The 22,359-nt window shown below is 39.2% G+C and overlaps 1 protein-coding gene across 3 annotated transcripts in view; it reads left to right on the top strand.

The window, feature by feature from the left end:
• LOC134539688 (fibroblast growth factor receptor-like 1) overlaps window positions 1-22,359 on the top strand; it is a 41,936-nt gene that overhangs the window by 14,109 nt on the left and 5,468 nt on the right. For all 3 annotated transcript variants that reach the window (XM_063381888.1, XM_063381890.1, XM_063381889.1), the window contains 5 exons: window positions 12,169-12,246; window positions 16,942-17,081; window positions 18,330-18,519; window positions 20,718-20,908; window positions 22,158-22,329. In XM_063381888.1, coding sequence (XP_063237958.1) covers window positions 12,169-12,246; window positions 16,942-17,081; window positions 18,330-18,519; window positions 20,718-20,908; window positions 22,158-22,329 — 771 coding nt within the window. The remainder of the gene's footprint in view (window positions 1-12,168; window positions 12,247-16,941; window positions 17,082-18,329; window positions 18,520-20,717; window positions 20,909-22,157; window positions 22,330-22,359) is intronic.

The raw sequence follows: 22,359 nt of genomic DNA, 5'->3' as shown, positions 1-22,359 counted from the left end.
CGAATCCCAACGGAACCACTTTCGGCTGTGCTGCCAGCCCGGAATTAAATGTCTATTGAGTGCAGTTCTTTGGATATTTTACAAAATAAGTTGTTTGGTGTGTTTTGCTAAGTGACAGTTGTACAGAGAAATTACACTGGTTTGCAGTCGTTTTCAACAGATTAATGGATCCGCTCAGGCAGAGGTGTGAACGTTCTGTAAATGATTCATGCAATAATGAATTTTGATTTAAAGCAGTTTTTTTCGGACATACGCCATTGCAGTTTTGCACGGTTTGTCATGGAAAAATCCGAAAAAACAAAAAATAAATAACAAATATGAAGTTAAAAAATTCACAGAAAACAAGACAGAATCAGCTGATGTCGGCCAAACAGAACTAACGATGAAACTAAACAAGTACTGTGGACAGCACAGCGACGATAGCACTGACGAACACAGAAGATTTCCAGTGTCAACAGATCAGTCTGTCTGTGCCTGATGACGAGAACAGATGTCAGTTCCCAAAACGTCGCAACTGTTGTCATTGGAAACCTTCTGTGTTCGTCGGTGCTATCGTCTTTGTGTTGTCCACAGTACTTGTTTATCTTCATCTCTGTGTTTATGTGTTTGCTGCGTTGCCTGCAGTACCTGTCTCCTCGTTGTTAGCCCACTGTGTTCGTATGTGTTGTTATATTATTTTTTCCATGACGAAGTTCCTTCAACGGAATTCTGGTGCTGTCTGTTATTTAGAGGTTGAATAATGTTTTGTCCGTGCTATCGTCGTTGTGTTGTCCATAATACTTGTTTAGTTTCATCGTTGGTCCGGTTTGTCCGACATCAGCTGATTCACTCTTGTTTTCTGTGAATTTTTTATCTTCATAATTATTTTCGACGTGAACACGTCTAATAAATCGATGAACGCCGGCTGCACGCACGAAAAAGTGTCCCGTTACGCACATTGTCCCGTTGCGCACATTTTCCCGTTATGCATTGTACGCTTGCGCCGCAATTATCTCTCTTCCACTCGATTGGAACAACCATCTTTCGAGGCACATTAAACTTGAAACACTCCCATTCGTTTACTACTTTTCCTATCATCGTCCTATCCTTAACAGAATAACACAGTTTGGAAGAAGTTAAATAGCAAACATGTATAAAAGTTACAGTTAAAATAATCTCTTCGTTAAAGTAATAAACATATTTGAATTAATGAGAGCAAATAAAAGTAAATTTATCAATTAAATTGTAGATTTCATTTCACTCCTTCTTTGGATCCATACAAAATAGTGATAATTCAATAAAAATTATTCAATTTTATTCATAAAAGTATGCAATCATTTCATCAATGTTTTGTTATGACGTTGTCACGTTAAACTATCTTCCGTAAACCGACTTTACGGACAACCATTTTTTTTTTTTCCGAAATTTTTCCATATCAAACAGTTCAGATCTGCAATGGCGTGGTGCGTGTCGGTGCTTGAAGGAGCTCGTCCAGGGTCGCGCACGGCCTCGCGGATGTCCTGGCCAGGAAGGGGCGAGGCTGGGGTGAAGAGGAGAGGGTTGGCAGACCTGATGCTTACCAACCGGCGGGGCTGCAGGAGGGAGTCGAACACCGCCCAGAGTTGTGTATTTTGTCCTGTCGACACAACTTAGCGCGTCGGCAGGGCAAACAAATAGCGAATAACTTCTCCGCCACAGATTTATTATCTCCGTTATAACTCGACTTCATCCCCCCACCTTCCCGATCTCCCCTGCGTTTCGCGTTCTCTTGCGTGTGCACGAGGTTTTTAAACAATCACTTCTTTTTTTTTTTAGTCTCGTCATTTGTAGTGTAACAAAGGGCCCATCATTGTATGCTGTCACACACAGATTTTATTTCGGTTTTCGTTTCGAAGATTTCTTATTCATTTAACAGTGTGACGAGCTAAGTTATCTTTTAAGTATCTGTATCGCCGTTAAAAATATTTTACTCCGTCAGCATGAATCACTACGGTAATTCAACATTATCGAAGTGCATATTAAGAACCTGGTATTATTGTATGCTATATATTATTTATTTATTATAGTGGCACACAACAGACATGGTCCAAAACAGGTTGCCACTATAAACATAAAGATAAAGCAAATAAAATACAAAAAGTGAATAACTGACGTACCATTAGATAAAATATAGTTACTAAAATATTAAATTATTATATTTCATTCGCAGTGTTTATTGAAGTGACGCTCTGTATAATTGTTAATCATATTATGAAAAGTATTGTAATTTTTGTAAATAAAATCTGGTTTCACTCCTCGTCGTGAGACGAAAACCAGTCACAAGTAAAGGAGGTTGGGGAAATAATCAGCCTTGACCTTGGCAAGGTTATATTTATGCAAGCACAAAATGGAAAACATGTTTTGAAATGCAACCTCTTCAGCGGGTTGACATTCTTGTGACTTCTCACGGATGATAATTGTCGCTTAATTCGTAATTTGTTTCTTTCAAAGTGTTTCAGCACCGACAACTAACCTGTTAGAACATTTGTTATTTATAATTAGATTCCATTTCATAGCTGAAATCAGAAGGGCTTTCCTGGGATTTGAACCAAAGTCCGTCGGAACGGGAGTTGAGAGAGAACACTATAGCACATTATTTTTTATCGACACTACGAATCTGAAAAATCTTTTCTCCCACGAAAAGAAACAACAATTGTGCGTATGGTTTTAAATTTTTAATTTTACGTATCAAAATATAAAATTTTAAAAATCCATCGAGTGTCAGAATTCAGGTCAATTTTGTACTGTTTGGGAGAATGAAAGAAAGAATGTAAAGTTATAGGCAGAAAGGTAAATTTTTTATTCTGAAGAAATTGATGTACCTATTAAAAACCTGTAGTCGTTGCTTCAACTGGCTGCCGTGACGTCAGGGCAGTCGGTCAATGACCCCACCTAGCACCCCACTAGAGGAACTAGTCTGCTGAAGATCCACACCTGAACCGTATTACTATCGAAAGTGTTCGGATAACAAGTGGCTGGAACCCAACCACCAGGGCAGATGCGGCGAACAGTTTTGGAGCGTGATGCACCGTTGTACAGAACCGGTAAACAATTTAAGACCACAGCGAAAAACCAACATGGAATGGCACATAGAGCATAAACTTTTGGAACAAGAACCGTGTCACAAGTTCTGCTAGAACTAAAGGCGTATCCAGGAGGTTGTGCAGTTAAGGGCATATATGTGTGTAGGAACAAATTTCTGAAGAAGAAAAATGTTCTTTCAGCTTTTTGAAAGAAACTAATTACGAAATAAAGATACTGCGTCAACTATTAGAAATAATGACTTTCTTTTTAATGTTGTGAAAGTATTGTGATATTTGGTGAGATATTCGTAACCTCTAAACTATTTAGCTTGACCAAAAAAAAATATATCGGTTATGTCATATACGCAGGATGCCACAAAACATCTGACACGGCACTTATGACACAAGTTGTGCCATGCAAGGTCTAAAACTTTTGATCGGGACGGTACTCGCATTTGGTTTCCCGACATCACATATCGCATCATGCTTCCTCATTCCACAACCTCCCCCCCCCCCCCCTCCTCAATCATGTGCGTATTACATTTCTGCGACGTGATGCTGATCATCGACTCGTATTTATTTTCAGTACTCGTGTCCATAAATGTTTGCATCTGCTCACGTATTAAGGGGCCCGTCTCGTCTGGGGTGTATGTGTGCTATTGAGGCGGGATGATAAGCGCGACGCTCGCTGGTATTTCTAGCGCGGTATAGCCTCTAAGCGCAAGGCTCTGAACTGGCGCGGTCTTCTCGTCGTCAAAGGAAAACTGTGAAATTTGAGCGATGGCCGTAACATTATATGGCGGAGAAATGAAGATAAAGGTGTAATGCAGAATCTGTACTGGTTGTTTTACGCATAAACATTACTCTGAAAACATGCGTTTTAGCTATTTTAACTCTTCTAAAAATACAGTTTAAAAACTTAATCCCCCCAAAAAAAAAGTGTTTTTGGCCCTCAGCGAACTCTTAAATGCTTTTCCTAAACACACCCCACTCGGATATCTTGAGTAGTTTTCAAATCATGTTGTTTTTCCTGAAGCTCTGCGCACCGCGTGTGTGCCCGGGTGGGCGGGGGCCTTAAGAGTGGATTAAATGACTGAGAAAAAAAAACGTTTCATGTGTGTTTTTTTTAATCAGAAATATTCACAGCGGAAGGGAACTCATGACCGAAACCTAACGAAACTTGTTTTTAGTTCTTCGCATAGTTTTCCCTAATGCTTCATATGTTTCCTGTTGGAGGGGCGATGCCCCGCACATAAACAACCCATTAAACTAAAAATATAAAATTGAGGGATGATATAAAACAAAATAATCTACTCTACCGTTTGAAGAAAGCTCATTTTTTGTTAATATTATTTTAATTTTAATGGTAATCTACGTGTTTAATTTTTAAAAGTTAATACTTTAACATCAGGTTAAAACATGTTTTTCATAACGACTTTTCATTATGTCGGAAATGCGTTAAAATGGTCTTTTCGCGGAAAAACTACAGTTTTCAGGGACGAGAGAGACACCCAATTGTTGATCGCTCGTAAAAAAAAAAAAAAAAAGTATAAGATATTCACTCAAATATGAGATGTTAAATCTTGCTTATTGATCAGAACTGAAAGTAAATGGATGTTTACTATACAGATTTTTAGATTTAAGCCCTTGAAGTAGTAAGACGATAAAGTTGGGTGTTATTATGGTAACTATTCTACTGTTTTTTTTATAAATTAATTATTTAAATTAAAGTAAAGTGAAAGTTTAAATACATGCATGTCAAAAAAAGAGCGGTAAAAAGTTTCTAGTTTTTTTTCTTTCAAATTAAAAATGTTTAGGGAGATAAAATAGTTTTTTGCTATTATTTAAAAGTAAGGTGTTTATATTACTATTTTATTTTTAATGAAGACTATTCATGTAACTAAATCCAATGAAACCTGCAATAATGAAAAACTGAAACTACCTACATGCAAAATAAAGAAGCAAATGATTTTATCTGATACACGAAATCTTCATTAAAAATAAATAGCCTTTTTACCCCTTTCGAAATTCCAACAATGAATGTTTTTCTTGGTTGACTGAAACTTCTCATAAATACCTGACAATTTATTATGTTTATTGCTTTTCTTGCGGGTATTTGAAATTAATCACATACATTTCCTAGAGCGTTATAAAAAAATTGTAACTATCCTTAAATATACGCATGCGAAGCCGGTTTATAATTTAAATAACAATAAAATTAATAGTAAATAAAAATTAAAAATAATATATTTATAAATAAGTACATTAGTTTATTCTTTTAGAACCAATATTAATTTTGTTGAAAACATTCAAAGGTGGGTTGCACATTACTAAAAATACCATCCATTGTTACTCTAACAACATTGCTTTTAACATAAAATAACACAATGTGGAGCTGAGTGCAGTAGCATGTTTTGCGATAAAACTAACATCTAACATGTGTGTGTGACTGTGTATGGGTAAGCGTATTGTTAGAGAAGATGTTTAATAGGTAACTAGCCCCAATTTAAAAAAAAATGTATGGGGTGCCACTTGAAAATTTATAACCATCGGCTTTCAAAAAATGTTTATAAAGAACTTCTGAGTAAAATTAAACCATAGCAGCCAATAATCTTTGAAAACGTCAAACTTTAAATAAATGTGCACAATATTTTTTTAGGCACAATGTTGCTATCAGTGCCCTTCCAGCGACTCTTAGAATGGGTCGCATTGCCAGAAATCATGATTGACGTATCAGCTGTTTACTGAATCTTTTTTTTTTTTTGACAACGCAAGCGCTCCATCACTATCCAGACAGTCGATAATCTCAGGAGACGCACGTGAACAAATACCATGTATTAATAAAGAAAACGGAGTGAAATAACAACCCTGGTACTGTTTTTGAACTGAAGTAATGTTCAGTTTTTGAACTGAAGTACAGTTTTTGAAATGAAGTAAAGTATGTTTTAAATTGAAGTAATGTACAGTTTTTGACGCATCTGTGGGCTGTAACGTAGATTGAGCGATGTGGCTGTGATTTGTAAAATAACTTCAAAAAAGTTATTTTTGAATCTACTAGATAGTTAATTTTTCTGCTTTGTTTGAATATGAATACTACAGTCCAACCGTATTATTTTTATTAAAATTAAGTTTTAAAATGTGATGACAGTATTAATTTAACTACTCCTTGGCTTCTGGTTTGAGGCTACGTCTTCGTAATTGATGGTCCACCAGACGTTTCGGCGTGCCTTGTTGCAGCCATCTTCAAGGACGATTGACAACTGAAGGCCTGGTGTTCAGGCCGTTGAAGATATTTGCAAACAAGGCACGCCGAAACGTCGGGCGAACCAGCAATTAATACAGGCGTGTCCTCAACTCAGAAGCCAAAGAAGAGTCGGTGACTGGTAACGAAAGCCTACTGCGATCCAAACATCCAATCTTGTCGACGTGTAACATTTTAAAGACATTTGGTAGGATCAATTTCGGAAAGTGGAACGGAAGTCACATGGAACGAAAGTGTGTAAACACGGTGCTGCCATCTGTGGAAATCTCAGAAATCTCGTAAAGATGGCCTGACGCGCGTGATTCATGCGATTATAATTTGTTTAGTGAACATCGCGGAATTTACACCACACATAGATATTAAAAAATAAAAATCTATACTAGTACAACTATCCTATAATACTTTATGTTATAATTTATATTCATAAAAAAAATAATGGCAACAAAAAAATAAGCATTACAATTTTGACAATCCTTTGCTAACATTGAAATGTAGAGATAGTGCAGCGTTCATCCTACTGTAGAGACACAAGAAATTTTTAACCTACACATATTCGATGCCATGAAATATAAATATTTTCGTGATGAAATTGTTACTGTTAAATCTTAAATTGTGAATCATCTCAATAAGGTTAAGGGTTTTTTTTTGCAGGAAGTATTTACAGGCTGATTTCTGTCGTTTAAGCAAAAACAAATATGCATACATTTACTTAGTGTTGTAATATGTGTTTTAAATGTTTCGGGTTATTTTTTTATTTTATGTATCTATGTACTGAAAATTTTAGTTTTTAAAAATACTTAAAATATAGCGCCGAGTTCGTAATGCTTTAGAGAAATAACAAAATGTTAAATATCTTTGACGCCATGTTTGTTTGAACATAATTTTCATGGCTAATAAAATATCGATATTACAGGCATTATTTTTAAGAATTCTACGTTATAGTTCTTGTTCTGAGTTTCGTATTATAAGTTTATTTGCAACATGAGAACACGTGAATTTGCTCGTTACCGAGATTAGAATATTACACATCACTGTGAGTATTTTACAATTTTTTTTCATGTGTGACATCTTAGATCTCGGTATACGGCATTTGGAAGGAGTAATTTAGCGAATGGAACGGAAATGTATAACTGCGGTGCTGCCATCTGTGTGGAAAATGGCGCGAACGAATGTTCAGCAGGCCAAAGGAGAACTTTATACTATTAACTGTTTAGTGAATTTTGACAAGATGTGAGCATTTAATAAAAATCCCTTGCAGAAAATCAGGTCCAAAGCCGAGTTTTGGTATAAAAAAAAATTCAAGTGTTTTTCGCTTATATTCGGAGCCGTTTCATTTAAAAGTTTAAATAATCTGTCTCCAAAGTAGACGTAGCTGCTCCGGCAGCGAATTCTAGCGGCGGGTGCGGAAACTACGTGTGATTCGTGTTCAGAAATGTATTTGAAAATACAAATTGCGTATGTTATTTTAAAGAATTCTGCGTTAAATTACGTTGTCGAGTTTCGTATTACAAGTGGTTTTGTGCAACGTGAGAACACGTGAATTGACTTGTTACCGAGGTTAGATGTTTTCCTGTTTCGTACTTGTGTGTGTTCTCGGCGGCGCGCGCAAAGGCGGCTTTGGTTTTTATTACAGGGTGGGAGGGGGCTTATGCAAAACCGCGGGCGATAAGCCCACCGCAAACACCGCGGAGCTATGATAACACTGTCGGCGCTTCGCCCGCGCCGCTGTTTGCCGCCGGGGTTACTGCGGCTAACACCGACAACCCCGGCCGCTCTTGTTCTGTGCCTGCTCCTGTTACCGCTGTTCCCGGACTGTGAAGCCGAGGCCGCCTTGTTCTCTATGTCCGCGATGTTCGCTGCGCTTCTCATCTGCCACCAGGCCACACCGAGCCGTGTTCGCTGTGTTCGCTACGCGAGTCAAACACAGCCAGCTGCATCTCAGGTGTCACTGGCATTTCACCTGCCACTGGCCACACAAAGCCTCGTTCACCGTGTTCGCTATGTCGGCGACGTCTCCGGGTGTTTGGTTCTTGGCTATTTTCCAAAAAACGTCGTTGACTTCGTGCATGCGCAGATAAACAAAAAAATATATCTGTTTTAGCGCGAAATTGTACCGTGCTTCCAGCGTGTGCTTTTTTATGAAGTTTAATTACTCTCAGCTATGCCAACGGAAAAGTTCATTGAAAGATTACGAAAAATATCCTTGTTTATGGAATAAATCGATGGAAGAATATACAAGGCAAGGGTGTACGGGACAATGCCCTGGGATTTTATTTCAAAGGAATGCTATCAAAATGAGAATTCTGAAATGATACATAAGTTGGGTTTCGTCCTCGCGAGAAACTGCTTCATCAAATGATGAAATTGTTCAAATTCTTTTTGTTTCTAGATTCACTCCGTGAACACATTTATTTTTACGTTTTTCATACTGTGACAGCCAGCAGAATATTATTGTTACGAACGCGAGCAGGGCCGCGGCGCGTGCAGGTTCGGAGCTGCCTGGCGGCCCCGCACGGCCACTGATGTCACGAGACCGCCGCAACGTGAGACGTGCCGCGCGCGCCTGTTAGATTACAAGGGTCGTCGCTTCCCACCTCCTTCCATCCGCTCCCATAGCGACGCTCTGCCTTTGCGGCGTTATCTGACACCTTACAGCTGGGGAGTTCCGCGAGCCGCCGATGCCTTTCTCGATAAATCTGGCGTCGGGTCGGCGCGGGTAGAAGCGACTGGTCCCAGCCGCGCTCGCGACTTCTAGAAGTGGCGCCTGGACCTATATAAGCCCGGGACGCCGGCCTCAGATTGAGTTGGGAGTGGAGTTGATCCGGGCGATAGTGTCGCGGGTCCGGCGGAGTTCCTGGGCGAGGAGTTCCTCGGCGAGTTCAGTTCTCGGCGATAGTTGGGTGGCGAGAGTCCCGAGTGATGTTCCGAGCGAAGCGTCGAGCGGATCCTCGGCGAAGGGAAGTGCGACGGAGGGGTGCTGCGGCGAGAGTTGCGGCCCAGCGCGGTGTGCGGTGTGTGAAAACCGAGTGACTGGGGAATAAACAGTTTTAAGTGTAATTGATTACTAGGCATTTTTAGAAGATTATTTGTTAGTGATGTAAATATTGGCAATCAATAAAACTGTGTAGTAAAATCTGTAATTGAGCTATCCATTTACGAACCCAGTAGTTTCCCACGACGATTTATTATTTTTATTTAAATAAATCATAACATTATCATATCTGAATCATCACTTGAATCCTATGGCATATGTTTCTCCAGCATCGCGAACTAGACTGATATGTCAAGCCGCCTGGCGCATTGAACATCGCGAACATAGCGTAGCTGTCTGTTTGGCCTCGGCCATGCTATGGCCGCCTGCCAGAACATAGTCCCGGGGGGGGGGGGGGGAGGGAATCTTTTGTGGACGGACCCCTCTCTTTCACGATTTAAATTAAAAAATCTAGTTAAGACAGAATAAAAAAATAACAGTATCTCAGCTTCATAAGGTTCCTGAGAACTTTATTTGGAAGGATTATTTTAATCCTTATAGCTGACTTCAATAAATGCATTCCCTTTCACATCTAGCCCAATATGCCTCATACACAGAACAAGGCTTCATTTAATGTCGGTTTGCACACGTGTTAGTTGTAAGCATGTCTTTCATACAAACTTGACATTATTATGTGTTTCATGTATTTAATAAAAATTAATATTTACATAAGTATGACTTGTTTTAACGAAAACATCGATTGACTTAATAAAAAAATATTAAAAATAATTAAATAAAAACCAAAATATAAAATGTTCAGTTTACTTTTCTCAAGAAGATTCATTACTTAAAATTCTGCGTGTAAACGTTGGACTTTTAAAAGTCTTACTGTTCCCTTGGATTTTGGTGTGAAATTTTTTTAAAACTCATTTAAAAAGAAAAATTACTCATAAAAAATGTTTTAATGGAATCCCCTCCTTCACATAATTCTGGCTACTGCCCTGTGGGTTGAGCCGCCGAAGGACACGACAAAGTCTGTTACATTCTTAGACATTCACGGGAAAGTCCTTTGAATGATTCCTGCAATGGAGAAGAGTGATTTAAATGCTTATTTTGTAAATACGCTAGTGCTAGTCTGAACTATGTGTCACAATGAATACCCGAAGGACGGACGTAGAGAGATGACTACACATCCACACAGAAAACAAGCCAAATCAGCCGATTAGACACAGCGCAGATAATTTCGTGGAAGGAATCGGAACAATATCACAGCACCGACGAACATAGTGGTGTGACGACGACGAGACACTTGCAGCCAGAAATAGTTAATTTAGTCGAACAATAGCGACAGACTGAGGAATCCAACGATGGTAATAAACAGGTGATCTAGACAAAACACCGACAATACGGAACTCACATGCGAACCCAGCAATGAAACTAAACACACAACACACACACACACATATATATTCTGAAAACACGATGACAGCACAAAAAAACACAGTAGGCTTTCCAACCTAATACAGTTATTAAGTGGTCCGCTTAGCCAGGGGTTTATTTGTGTTAGTGTGGCAGGATGATAAGTGCGACGCTGGGTGGTGCTTCTAGCGCGGTATCGCCTCTAAGCGCAAGACTCTGAATTGGCGCGCAGTCTTCTCGTCGTGCCTAGGGTAATTATGAGATTTGAACGGTAACCAACAGATTATATAGTGAAGAAATGGAGATTACGGTGTAATTCAAGTTCTTGAGTGCTCTCAAGAATCTGCACCCATTGTTTGATGCCTAAAAAATTATTCTGATAACAAGCGTTTTAGCCATTTTCACTCTCACTTTCACTCTTTTACTTTCTACTGTTTTAATTAATGTCTTATTCTTTGTGTCGGAGACAAATCAAAGGGTGGCTTTCGAAACTGATTTAACACACAAATCATACTTCGGTTTAACCATGGAACCTCGCCTTCCAAAAGCAAGGCCTCTAAAGCTCCAAATTACTTACGTCACGTAGATCGACAGCAATATTTACATAGCTGTATATACAACAATTCGTGCCGAAGTGGAATAAATGAAGGAGCTGATGATTGACGTCATTTTAATAATCAGGAGTCTTTATGGTAGATGTTCGAACACACCACCATCGGTGGAAATGCATATCGCTGCAGCGCACCCAATGTGAACGGCGACTACCATCCGTCAAATTTCCACGTTTCACATGGACGCGTTTTTCTTGCGTATCACAGTCACTCCATACGTATTGCGACTACACCCCACGTTGATGCATTTTTGACGTGACAACGTCTAATAAATCGATGAACGCCGGCTGCACGTACGAAAAAGTGTCCCGTTACGCACATTGTTCCGTTACGCTGTGTCCCGTTACGCTCATTGTACGCTTGCGCCGCATCTATCTCTCTTCCACTCGATTGGCCTATGCGTCCGAGGAGAAGAAAGACAGCGGCAGCACACAACTTACATCTACACGTGAACTGTTTCGTCGACTGTTTATAAAGTGAAGTGAAAAGTTAATGTGGTTTTCATTGCTTATTACAACAACAATTTCGGTAATAAAGGTTAATTATTCTTGCATTTTAAAAATCTGATTACTAGTATAATTTCAAGTATTTATTCTTTTATGATTAAAATAAAAATGATTCAATTTTATTCATAAAAATATGCAATCATTTCATTAATGTTTTGTTATTACGTCAAAAACTATCGTCCATAAACCGACTTTACAGACAACCAATTTTTTTTTTTTTTTTACTTCAATTAACGGGGGTTGTTAAATTTTTTACTCCAATAAACGTAAGTCATCAGCTCCTTCGTTTATTCCACTTCGTCTGTAATTACCTTGCATAGTTCACGGAAGTTTTACAAGTCGTTATTTTTTGTTCCAGATGCAGTGATGGTGGCTGTCTTTGTTCTCGCTGTTCTCTGGAGGTCGCTGCTGCTGCCGGTTCTGGCACAAGAGCAAAGTTAGTCTCGTAGCGATAGGTTCAGCTTATCGTAGCGTTCAGCTTAGTTATACATGCAGGGTGTCCAGCATCTGTAACTTATCTTAGCATTAAGCTTAGTTACAGCTTATATAACATACCTTAGCATTCAGCTTAGTTTTAGATACGAGGTGTCCAGCTTCTGTAACTAATCTTAGCGTATGTATCTAATCTTTGTGTTCAGCTTAGTTGATGATACAGGATGTCCAGCATCTATAAGTAATTTTATCATTCATTCTAGTTGTATATACAAGGTCGTGAGCGAGTCTTTCAGTAGCCTACTCGTCAGAGAAGTGTAACATCTAACCTCGAAAACGAGCAGATTAAAGTGTTCTCGTGTTGCAAAATACACTTATAATACAAAACGAAATTTAACGTAGAATTCTTTATAAAAAAAATAATAATGCCCAGCGGGAATATTGTGTTTTCAACTACGTTTCTTGACGCGAATCTCACGTAGTTTCGGCACCCGCCGCTAGAATTCACTGCCGGAGCAGCTGCGTCTACTACTGAATCATTCGATTTGCAGAGCGAAATGTTAAACTATAATAATGAAAAGGCTCCGATAAAGGTTGAAAAATAAAAAAAAAATAAAAAATCTAATCCCCGACTTTGGACCTGATTTTCCACAGTAAATTTTATTTAAATACTGCCCATATTTTAAAAATCCACTTAACAGTTAATACTATAAAATTTCCCTTTTGCTTAGTGAGCTTTGGTTCGCGCCATCCGTCACAGATGGCAGCACCGTGGTTACACTTCAACAAGAGCATCCTGATGGAAGTGGGCGGTTGTAGCTCAGTCAGTGAGTTTTCGTTCGGTAGCTGTTTGCCCCGACACTTTTATTGCCCAGCGGTCGTACCGCTCGGAGGCTGAATGATTTCCAACCCAGCGATAGACACCCTCTTATCTACGTCAGCTGTTATCACGACTCCGTTCGTTTACACTATCAATGACCTTTAATACCACTATCTTCGTGACTAAGTGCACCAGCTAAATCGAGATTTTTACATTTTTTTTTCCAACTTGGGCAATGTCCAGATGCCTTCCGAGTGCACGCCAATTCTGGAGTCGCAAAAGCGCGGGGAACGCGACGCGACAGAAAAATTATCGCATTGTTGTGAGCATACGGTTTGGAATCGCGCGACAGACAGAAACAAACAACAAAATAAATGTAAAATATTTATTGCCATTGCATTCGCACCACATATACCATAGACATCAATGTCTACATGTGTGTTTTAAAGGACCTGTTAGATATTTTTTTTTAACAATATTCAATATTTATTTGGAGAGAGAAAAAAAAATCATTTTATGCGCTAGTTTTCAGAATTCACGAAATAATTTAGTAAGCAAACCCTCATAAATTATAATCAGAATAATGGAATAGAAAATATTTCTAGCCGGAAATTCTGTCGCGTCCGCGAATTTTGCCACACTTACGTCACAGATGTGTCCAAAATGATTGGTTAGAAAATTATTTCATTCGCGTGGCGTCCGTCGCGCTTCGGAGCGTTTCACAATAACGCGATGCGTTCCGTTGCAATGCGGCGAGTTTCAGCCAATCAGAGCTTGGACTCATGCGACGTGCGTCGAATGCGCCTCGCGAACGTCGGGACTTTCCGTTCATCGCACCTCGCATGCGACCGACTGACAGTTAATTATTTTTCCACCAGAAATCGCGCGAATGGTTGAAGTTAGTCAAAAAGTTCAGAACTGTTCATGTATACTGAATGTAGTCCAAAATAATCGTGTGTGTTCGCATAAGTTTACAGTGTTGAACAGAGTCGTATTTTTGTTCAATCGATAAAATAATCCACTATAAAATTGATGGCTCATAATTACTCTATACGTACTTCTCGCGCCTATACAGCTGTACATTTTGAAAGGAGTCTTGTAGGTTCCATATGAAAAACAATAATTTATGTCAGGGGTGCCCAAAAGGTTTATAGTGAGGGCTAATTTAAAATAAAGGTAATAATTTAATGGGTCATCTAATAAATGCTACATAACTAGTACAACTAACGTTTACATTTGTATACCTGTATACCTGTACACCTGTTTGCAGCATCAGCAACTCACCTTTCACCCCATTATTACTGATTTTATCCCCGTTTGGTTTTGCTATAGATAAAAATAAGCAGTTAAGTCCAGTCACTGAAGGTTGCCGCTTGGCCGGGCGCACGAGCGCTAGAAGCGTGGAGGGCGCTAAGGGCGACACTGGCCCGCGCATCACTCGTCTCTTAGCCTCTACGCGCCATGCACCCAACTGTAGTGCAGTCTTCGTGTCGGTAACGCACCTCTTCGGGATTTAAAGGCTCCATGCACTTTCCTATACCACTTACCATACTGTTTTTAGAAATTTTCATGCCTAAAATCGTACGTGAAAACAATTTTTTTTGACGTGACGTCTAATAAATCGATGAACGCCGGCTGCACGCACGAAAAAGGATGACTCATTGTCCCGTTACGCTTTGTCCCGTTACGCTCATTGTACGCTTGCGCCGCATCTATCTCTCTTCCACTCGATTGGAACAACCCTCGATTTGACGTTTTCGAGGCACATTAAACTTGAAACACTCCCATTCGTTTCCTACTTTTCCTATCATCGTCCTATCCTTAACAGAATAACACAGATTGGAAGAAGTTAAATAGCAAACATGTATAAAAGTTATAGTTAAAATAATCTCTTCGTTAAAGTAATAAACATATTTGAATTAATGAGTGCAAATAAAAGTAAATTTATCAATTAAATTGTAGATTTAATTTCACTCCTACTTTGTATCCATACAAAATAGTGATAATTCAATAAAAATTATTCAATTTTATTCATAAAAGTATGCAATAATTTCATCAATGTTTTGTTATGACGTTGTCACGTTAAATTATCGTCCGTAAACCGACTTTACAGACAACCAATTTTTTTTTTTTTTTTTTTTTTAGACGAAACTATAAAACGAATCTTGTATAGGCAAGTGCAATGAGCCTTGAATGCTTTTCGAAATCAGACGGTTTTAATAATTGTTGATCTGTTTTTGAACGGTGCGTTAACAGCCGGAGCTCTTCACGCAGTTTGGCGGCCTAGCCACGTGACAAACTAGTGATACGCGTTATCAAGCAGTCCAGAGCAGTTACTGCTATCCGCGGGATCCTCGCCGCGCGTTTCCCCTGCGAGGTCGGCAGCCCGCGAGCCTCTTGTGCCGTGCGGGCGGCGGGGCGACCTGCGGCAGTTCAGGAGCAGCGTTCCTCTCAGGTCTGGACGAATGTGCTGGAAGTGGAGATTACGGCAAGTTTTCACGTGGGAAAAATACAGGACCGAAATGATTCAATTAAATATTTCATAAATTACAACTATTTGGATCACTGTTGACTATCTCCACTGGAGCTCGACTCGACAGTGGCTCTCTCTATTGTCCGTCTCCTACCACGGACCTCTGTCCCAACACACCGCTTCGCAATGCTCACTCGTCCGCCGCGCGCACAACACCGTCCCGTATGTTCCGATCTTCGCACGCGAGGCCCGTCTCTCGTCGCCCGCTATCGCTCGCCAAGGGGTCGCAGGTCGCTCCGAGGATTCTCCTGTGTCGCCACCCTAATGTCTTACTTCCTTGTCGGAGGTCGGCGTCGTCTTGTACACCTGGCAAGTCCCGCCCTGCGAGAGGTCTCGTACCCCTCAGAAGTGTCGAGTCGTAATGAAACCACGACTCAACACTCGAAGCTGTGAGAACAATGACGTCCTAGTTACGCCACTTGACGCGACGGTGCTGTCAGAACCTGTAGAACCTTCCGGAGGGACAGCAAGGCACCCGGGCCTTTGCAGGCCCACTAATGGGTGGTCACTCACTGTGCTGGTAATAGCAGAGGAAGGGACGGGCATTACCTGTGTCGCACTTGCTCAGAGACGGGGAGTCCCCAGAGGTAAGGGCGTCCAGACCGCTGCTCGAACCTCTCTAGCTGCCTTGTATCTTGCCACCTTGTATAAGTAAATATCAGGATTTTTGAAACCTTTAAATTAGAACGGTTATATATTTTTGTACATTACATTTTACTTACACCTGTTAAGAACAACTTAATTCTTTCCATCTCAGACATTTTGCAGGCAATTATAGGGGAACCACGTTTACACGATTGTATACCTGCGTTTATTACTGTTACAAGTGCAGTGTCAATCATTTAGGTTGGTCTAGAATATTGACATGCTTGTGAAAAAAAATATATACATTCTCGATGCATCATAAATATTTTTTTTGTGTGCGTGCTTACACTGCACTGTTCATGAAACACAGGGAAAAATAATGCCAACCAGCATATCATACTAGCTAGTTTGAACATCCTATTGTATGCTAATTGCTAGCATATTCAAAAGCTGTTCCCCCCCAAGAAACGGTTTAGTGTTTTAAGTCCTTGCTGGAACAAAACACATTACTTTTTCCGCCTTTTCTATTTATACTTAATATGTTCATCAATCAATTGAACTTGGCAATGCGTACTTTTCTGATGACCTGGCATGCATGTAAGCATGGTCTACAAATGAAAAATTTAATTTGTTGTATTTATGTATTTTATTAAATGTTAAGGGGCACATGAATGAAAATAACTACCTAAATCACAAATCATAGTTCATAACATGTGTAATGAACAGTAATTTAACACACTATGTCTTCTCTGTTGTTGCAGACTGGCCAGAGTATTTGGTCGTGAGTCCAGAGAGGCCGGAGCTTATCCAAATTCTTGCTGGCAAGGAAGTCCGCCTGCACTGCGGTCCGAAGGCCAAGCATCCAACCCAGGACAGGTCACGCTTCCATTGGACTTACAAGGTCAGATAACGCCCTCTTTCGAGGAAAAGTGTTTTCACTATAGTGCGAGCCAAACATCTTGTGAGCTGGACCGGCAGAGCCAAACAGAGGGGCAGATCCCCTTCGGAACCGAATAGGCCTGGTTACACATGAACTCTGCCTAAAAAAACATCACTCATCATAATGAGTGTATAGTTCCATTCTTTGAATAATTCTTGCAAGTGGGAAGATTGATTTAAATCATTATTTTGAACATATGCCATTGTATGTCATATAGAAAACCAGAAGAATGGACAAAGAGAGATGAATACACAGAACACACAGAAATAAAGGCAAAATCAATCAGTGTCAAGTGTTATTTTTATTTGTAAAGACAGTACAGAGAATTCCGTGGAAGAAATTATTCAAAACAATATCACAGCTCAGATAAACACGGTGTGCTGACATTGAGACAGTTGAGAAAAAAAAATTGTACATAGGTACTGACAAAAACAAATCTGTAAAACACAGCAACAGGCAGAGAAACCCATGATGATACTTAACTATTAATCTGGACAATACACCAACAATACAGCAACGCACATACAAACCCAGCAATGAAATTAAACAGGTATTCTGACAACACAATGATGACAGCACAGAAGAACACAGTAGCCTTCTCTAGACAAAACGTTTCAGAAACGGAGATTTGTTTCCATCATCAAGCACAAAAATTCTGATAAACCTGTTTAATTTCATCTCTAGGTTCGTATGTGCATTGCTTTATTGTCGGTGTGTTGTCCAGATTATCTCTTTAGTTCATTCAAGCTTTAATTATTTGTTTTTTGACTGATTCCTTTCACAGAATTCTTTGTGCTGTCTTTACAATTAACATTTGACATCAACTGATTTTGGCTTGTTTTATGTGTGTGTTTTGTGTATTCATCTCTCTTTGTCCATTTCAGGTTTTTACTATGAAATCCAGTGCAAACTAGTGATGGCACATGTCCAAAATAATGATTTAAATACCTATAGTTCACTAATCCCTACATAGTTGACTTTATATTAACGCGCATAGCACTAAAAAAAATATGCAGCATCTTGAGGAGATTTTTCCACCTTCTTACCCGTGCCCCTCTGATACATATTCTCTTCACCTGCTTTCCCTTCCGTTCTGCTTGCCTCTCTCGCTCTTCGCACCTGCTGTGACAGTTCACGAGACATTTGACCCCCACTATGCAACACCTTGCAGTGATTGATTTTTTTTTTACTTTTGTTCCATCGTTCCAGAGATGTGGTTTCGGCTACAGTTTCACCAACTGCGACAAGGTGGTGAACAAGAAGTGGCAGAATGTGACGTGCAGATCTAGAGTTTGCCACACGAGACTCGTTTTGACGAACGCCGTGGAAAACGACAGCGGTCTCTACCGATGCATGGACAGAGATCATGTTCTCAAGACTTACCAGCTGGATGTTGTTGGTGAGGTCTCCGACTGGGAGTTATTTTAATTTTTAAACACATGTATGTAGAATAATTTTCTAACAATGCAAAGGCCAAAGACATTCTAATATTTTAGAATAATACTATGTGAACTCTGATATGAACGGACAAGATTTTATGATGAATCGAGATAAAACAAAATGACACAAAAATGTTAGTTGATAGAACTCAGAGCATCAAAATTAAAGTTTATACAAAGTGTATTACTGAAATACAGTTAAAGTTATGAAATAAAATATGAGTTGTCAAAAAAACTGATCAGATCCTTAATTTGATATTCAATATACAAAATTAATTATTTTTACAATATGTTTAGTCAAAAAAATCATAAAAATTTATTGTAATCTATGATTGATTAAGTTTTATTATGTATCTGCTTTATGATTGACTAATTCCATTACATACTTCAAACAACAAATTTAATTTTTGGTCACAATTAAATGTGCTGCTGACCATTTTATTACAAATGGTTTTATAAAAAAAAAAAAAAAACAGTGTAAGTTACATAGATAAAATGACATTATGTTTGTGAAAAAAGTATTTAGAAAAAATTATGTGTATTATATATTGAACATAGAATAATTTTCGTAAATCAACAGAATTTTTTTTCATATTTAAACCAGTAATAGGTACCTAAATCTTCTATGTACGTAGTTTGAAAATGAAACAGCTCAAAATAAAATCATGAAATCGTGTATTTACCAACAGCGATAGAAAATGATTTGAATATATTTGTGATACCCACCTCTGTTATTGTTACAGGCTATAATTTATAATATCTCTATGTTGTAGTGCTATTAAATATTTCACCCTTTATTAATGATGCCTTGAATCAACTTTTTCTCCAATCTGAAGCTCTAATTCAATTCTTAAAAGAATGCCTTGAATTTGAATCTGGATCTCTAGTCAGAATAAAATATTAAACAAGCAAAAAAACAGAAAATATAAGTTTTGAAGAAACACTCAAACCGCTGATTTTATTTTTAAAATAAAGCATAATTAAATGTTTTTATTTAAATAATTTCTTATCTTATCACATATGTTCACTTCAGGGCTAGACAAAAATTTCCCGAGCAGCTTTTGTACGAATAAATAATGAGTCATTGTCAACTACACAGTTGCTAGTCTTTACAGTTCTGAATTACCCTTTCTCAAATATTTTTCTATGAATCTTTTACTTTGTATATAAAATCTTTTGAATACTTAAGATTTGATGGTATTGGAGGACTTGAGGATTTGACTGGTGCATTAAGTGGGATAGCAATGTCAGGTGCTACCCAGTGCAGAAAATTTCTTGCCCCTCACACTTTCCATACCCCCTTTTTTCCCCATAATGAAGTTACTAATTAAAAGAAGTCAAACCTGCAAGAGTTACTTTATGGTTTATTTAAATAACATTGTGAACACATTAACACCTAAAGCCTTTCTTTTTTCCCCTCGAAAATTTTTTCTCTGCAAATTGAAAAATTATATAATCAATACCTTTTGAGGGTTGAGAGGAAATGAGTTATTACATCTCTCTCAAGTGCAAACTACACAGCAAGTTCATCTGCATAATATCATTGAAAGAAAAAAAAGTGCTTGCCAATTTCTTTAGTTTAATTTGTTGTTTTGTCAACCCCTCGGTGATGACATCAGGGGTGGCGTGCCCCCTTGCAGTGTCTTTTGTTCCCTAGGAGTTTTAAGAGAACGACTTGAGGTTTTTTTTTTTTAACTTTTTTTTACATGGCATTAAAGCAGACGTCTCAAAAAATACAACTGCGAATTAAGATTCGTCTGCATGTGAAACTGCTTAGGTAATACTTAATATCATGCCACAAATGATGAGAGCTTAATCAAATTATGTCGTATGTGTTTATTGTAAGATCGCCAGTACGAATGTACTCCACATAACCTGCAGTAATTGAATGAATACATGTTAAAAATACTTACTTTACTCAATATTTCATGAGAGATAAACCTACAATCACCATTGACATTTGTAACATGATACATAAGTTATTTGTTGTCCTGAAAATCACAATGCACTGAACACTAAGAACGACACAGGAGAAGTAGATTGTGCCAGAACAACCAGCAGATGACTTGCCCGTCTGCCACACTGTTTCCGGCAAGTAAAATGAGCGAGGTCAGAAAGAGACTTCAGAGTAAAAGGGACCTCACGTGACATGTTGCAGACAGAATGGGTGCCCCGCCCCAGCTGCTGAACAAGCTGCCTGCCAACCTGACGGTCCTGGAAACCAGCCCCGCCGTCATGATGTGCCGCGTGCTGAGCAAACAGCCGCCGTCCGTCCTGTGGTTTCGTCGCCAGGACGCCCGCGACAGAGACACCAGCAACTACATCCAGTATCTCGACGATTACTACGAGGTAAGTCATTCCACGCCTTGCCTTGATTGGCTGCTGTCGCATTTTATCTTTCTTCCAGACTTCGTGTGATTGATTGGGTCTCACGTAGAGGTTACCACGCAAAAATTTGGACTGTCTGCACATCTAAGATAAATTCCTACTGGGGCCGGATTTAATCGTCGCCATGAGCAAATACGCGATTTCTCGCCTTCCTGGTATATGACGAACAGCTGTCTCCCTGACCTTCACCAAAATAACACTGTCCAGTCAAAAGCGCAGTGTGCCACCACAGTATATGCAGGGGGCCGAGAGACAAAAATGTTGAGTTCCGTTGACAAACTTATTTCCAAAGACAAAGTTCAAATTTTAAAGATTCATGACGTAAATTTAAACTTCGTACAAAATTGTGGGACTGCTTAACTTTGCTTAACGTAATTGTGAGTAGCATAGACACAGTTATGTTTATGGTTGTTCGTTCAAACTTTTTGCACTGAACTTTTGCTCATGAAAATTTGTTTTGTGCCAAATCCAAACAATACTACGTGTCGCCTATTTACCTCTTGCGAGGGACTTCCTTTTGTACCAGCTCAAGGTACGACCCCATCCATGCCAATCCAGGCACGGACTGCCTTATGTGCGATTAAAGCTATATTTTTTTCAAATAATTTTTTTTCAAAAACTTTTAACTTTATGAGTGATATTTAAAGAAAGAATGGGATCATAAAAAAATGTACATATGTTTTTTAAAATTCAAGAATTTTTCAAGGGTGCATAAATACATTTCAACGACCAAACTTATAATGTTGACATTAAGTAGAATTACATGTCTCAATAAAAATGATTATTCCTAAATTCGTTGGATATCAAAGTAGATTCGAAGCACACATACATCTGCTTTATGTTGATGATTGGACCTGAATACCTGGGCACACGGGCACAGATGCTTCAGAACTTCAGAAAAACCACACGCTCTATAATTTACCTACTCACGATATCCGAACGGGAGCGGTATACGAAAAGCATTTGAGAATACGCTGAAGGCGGATGAAGAGTTCCGTTTCCATTTTTAAAATGTATTTTTATAAGAATGAAAAAGGCAGACAGCTGGTAAGGAATCTCGAAATCACTCCAGGAACCTGCGTTGCACCTTTAGCTCAGTTTCTCCGCCCATATGTTATGGTTACCGCCCAAGTCTGATAGTTTTACCCCGTGCACGACACGGAGACCTGCGCTGGCAGCACCAGCGAGCGCCGACTGTGCCGTGTTGCAGCTCCTCAACGACAGCAGCACGGCGGCGCTCACGGACGAACTGTACCTCAGCAAGCTGATAATACAGCGCGCGAGGGAGCAGCACGCTGGCTACTACGTCTGCCTGGCCATCAATGCGCAGGGCTACAGCCACGGTGGGGCCTACCTGGGCGTCAGACCCTTCAGGGGCGAAGGTCAGTGTCAGCACGCACCAGGATACCTTC

Source organism: Bacillus rossius, chromosome 15 (assembly GCF_032445375.1).
Source record: "Bacillus rossius redtenbacheri isolate Brsri chromosome 15, Brsri_v3, whole genome shotgun sequence".
Lineage (NCBI taxonomy): Eukaryota > Metazoa > Arthropoda > Insecta > Phasmatodea > Bacillidae > Bacillus > Bacillus rossius.
The sequence above is the reverse complement of the archived record's forward strand: the minus strand, read 5'-3'. Positions and strand labels throughout refer to the sequence as shown.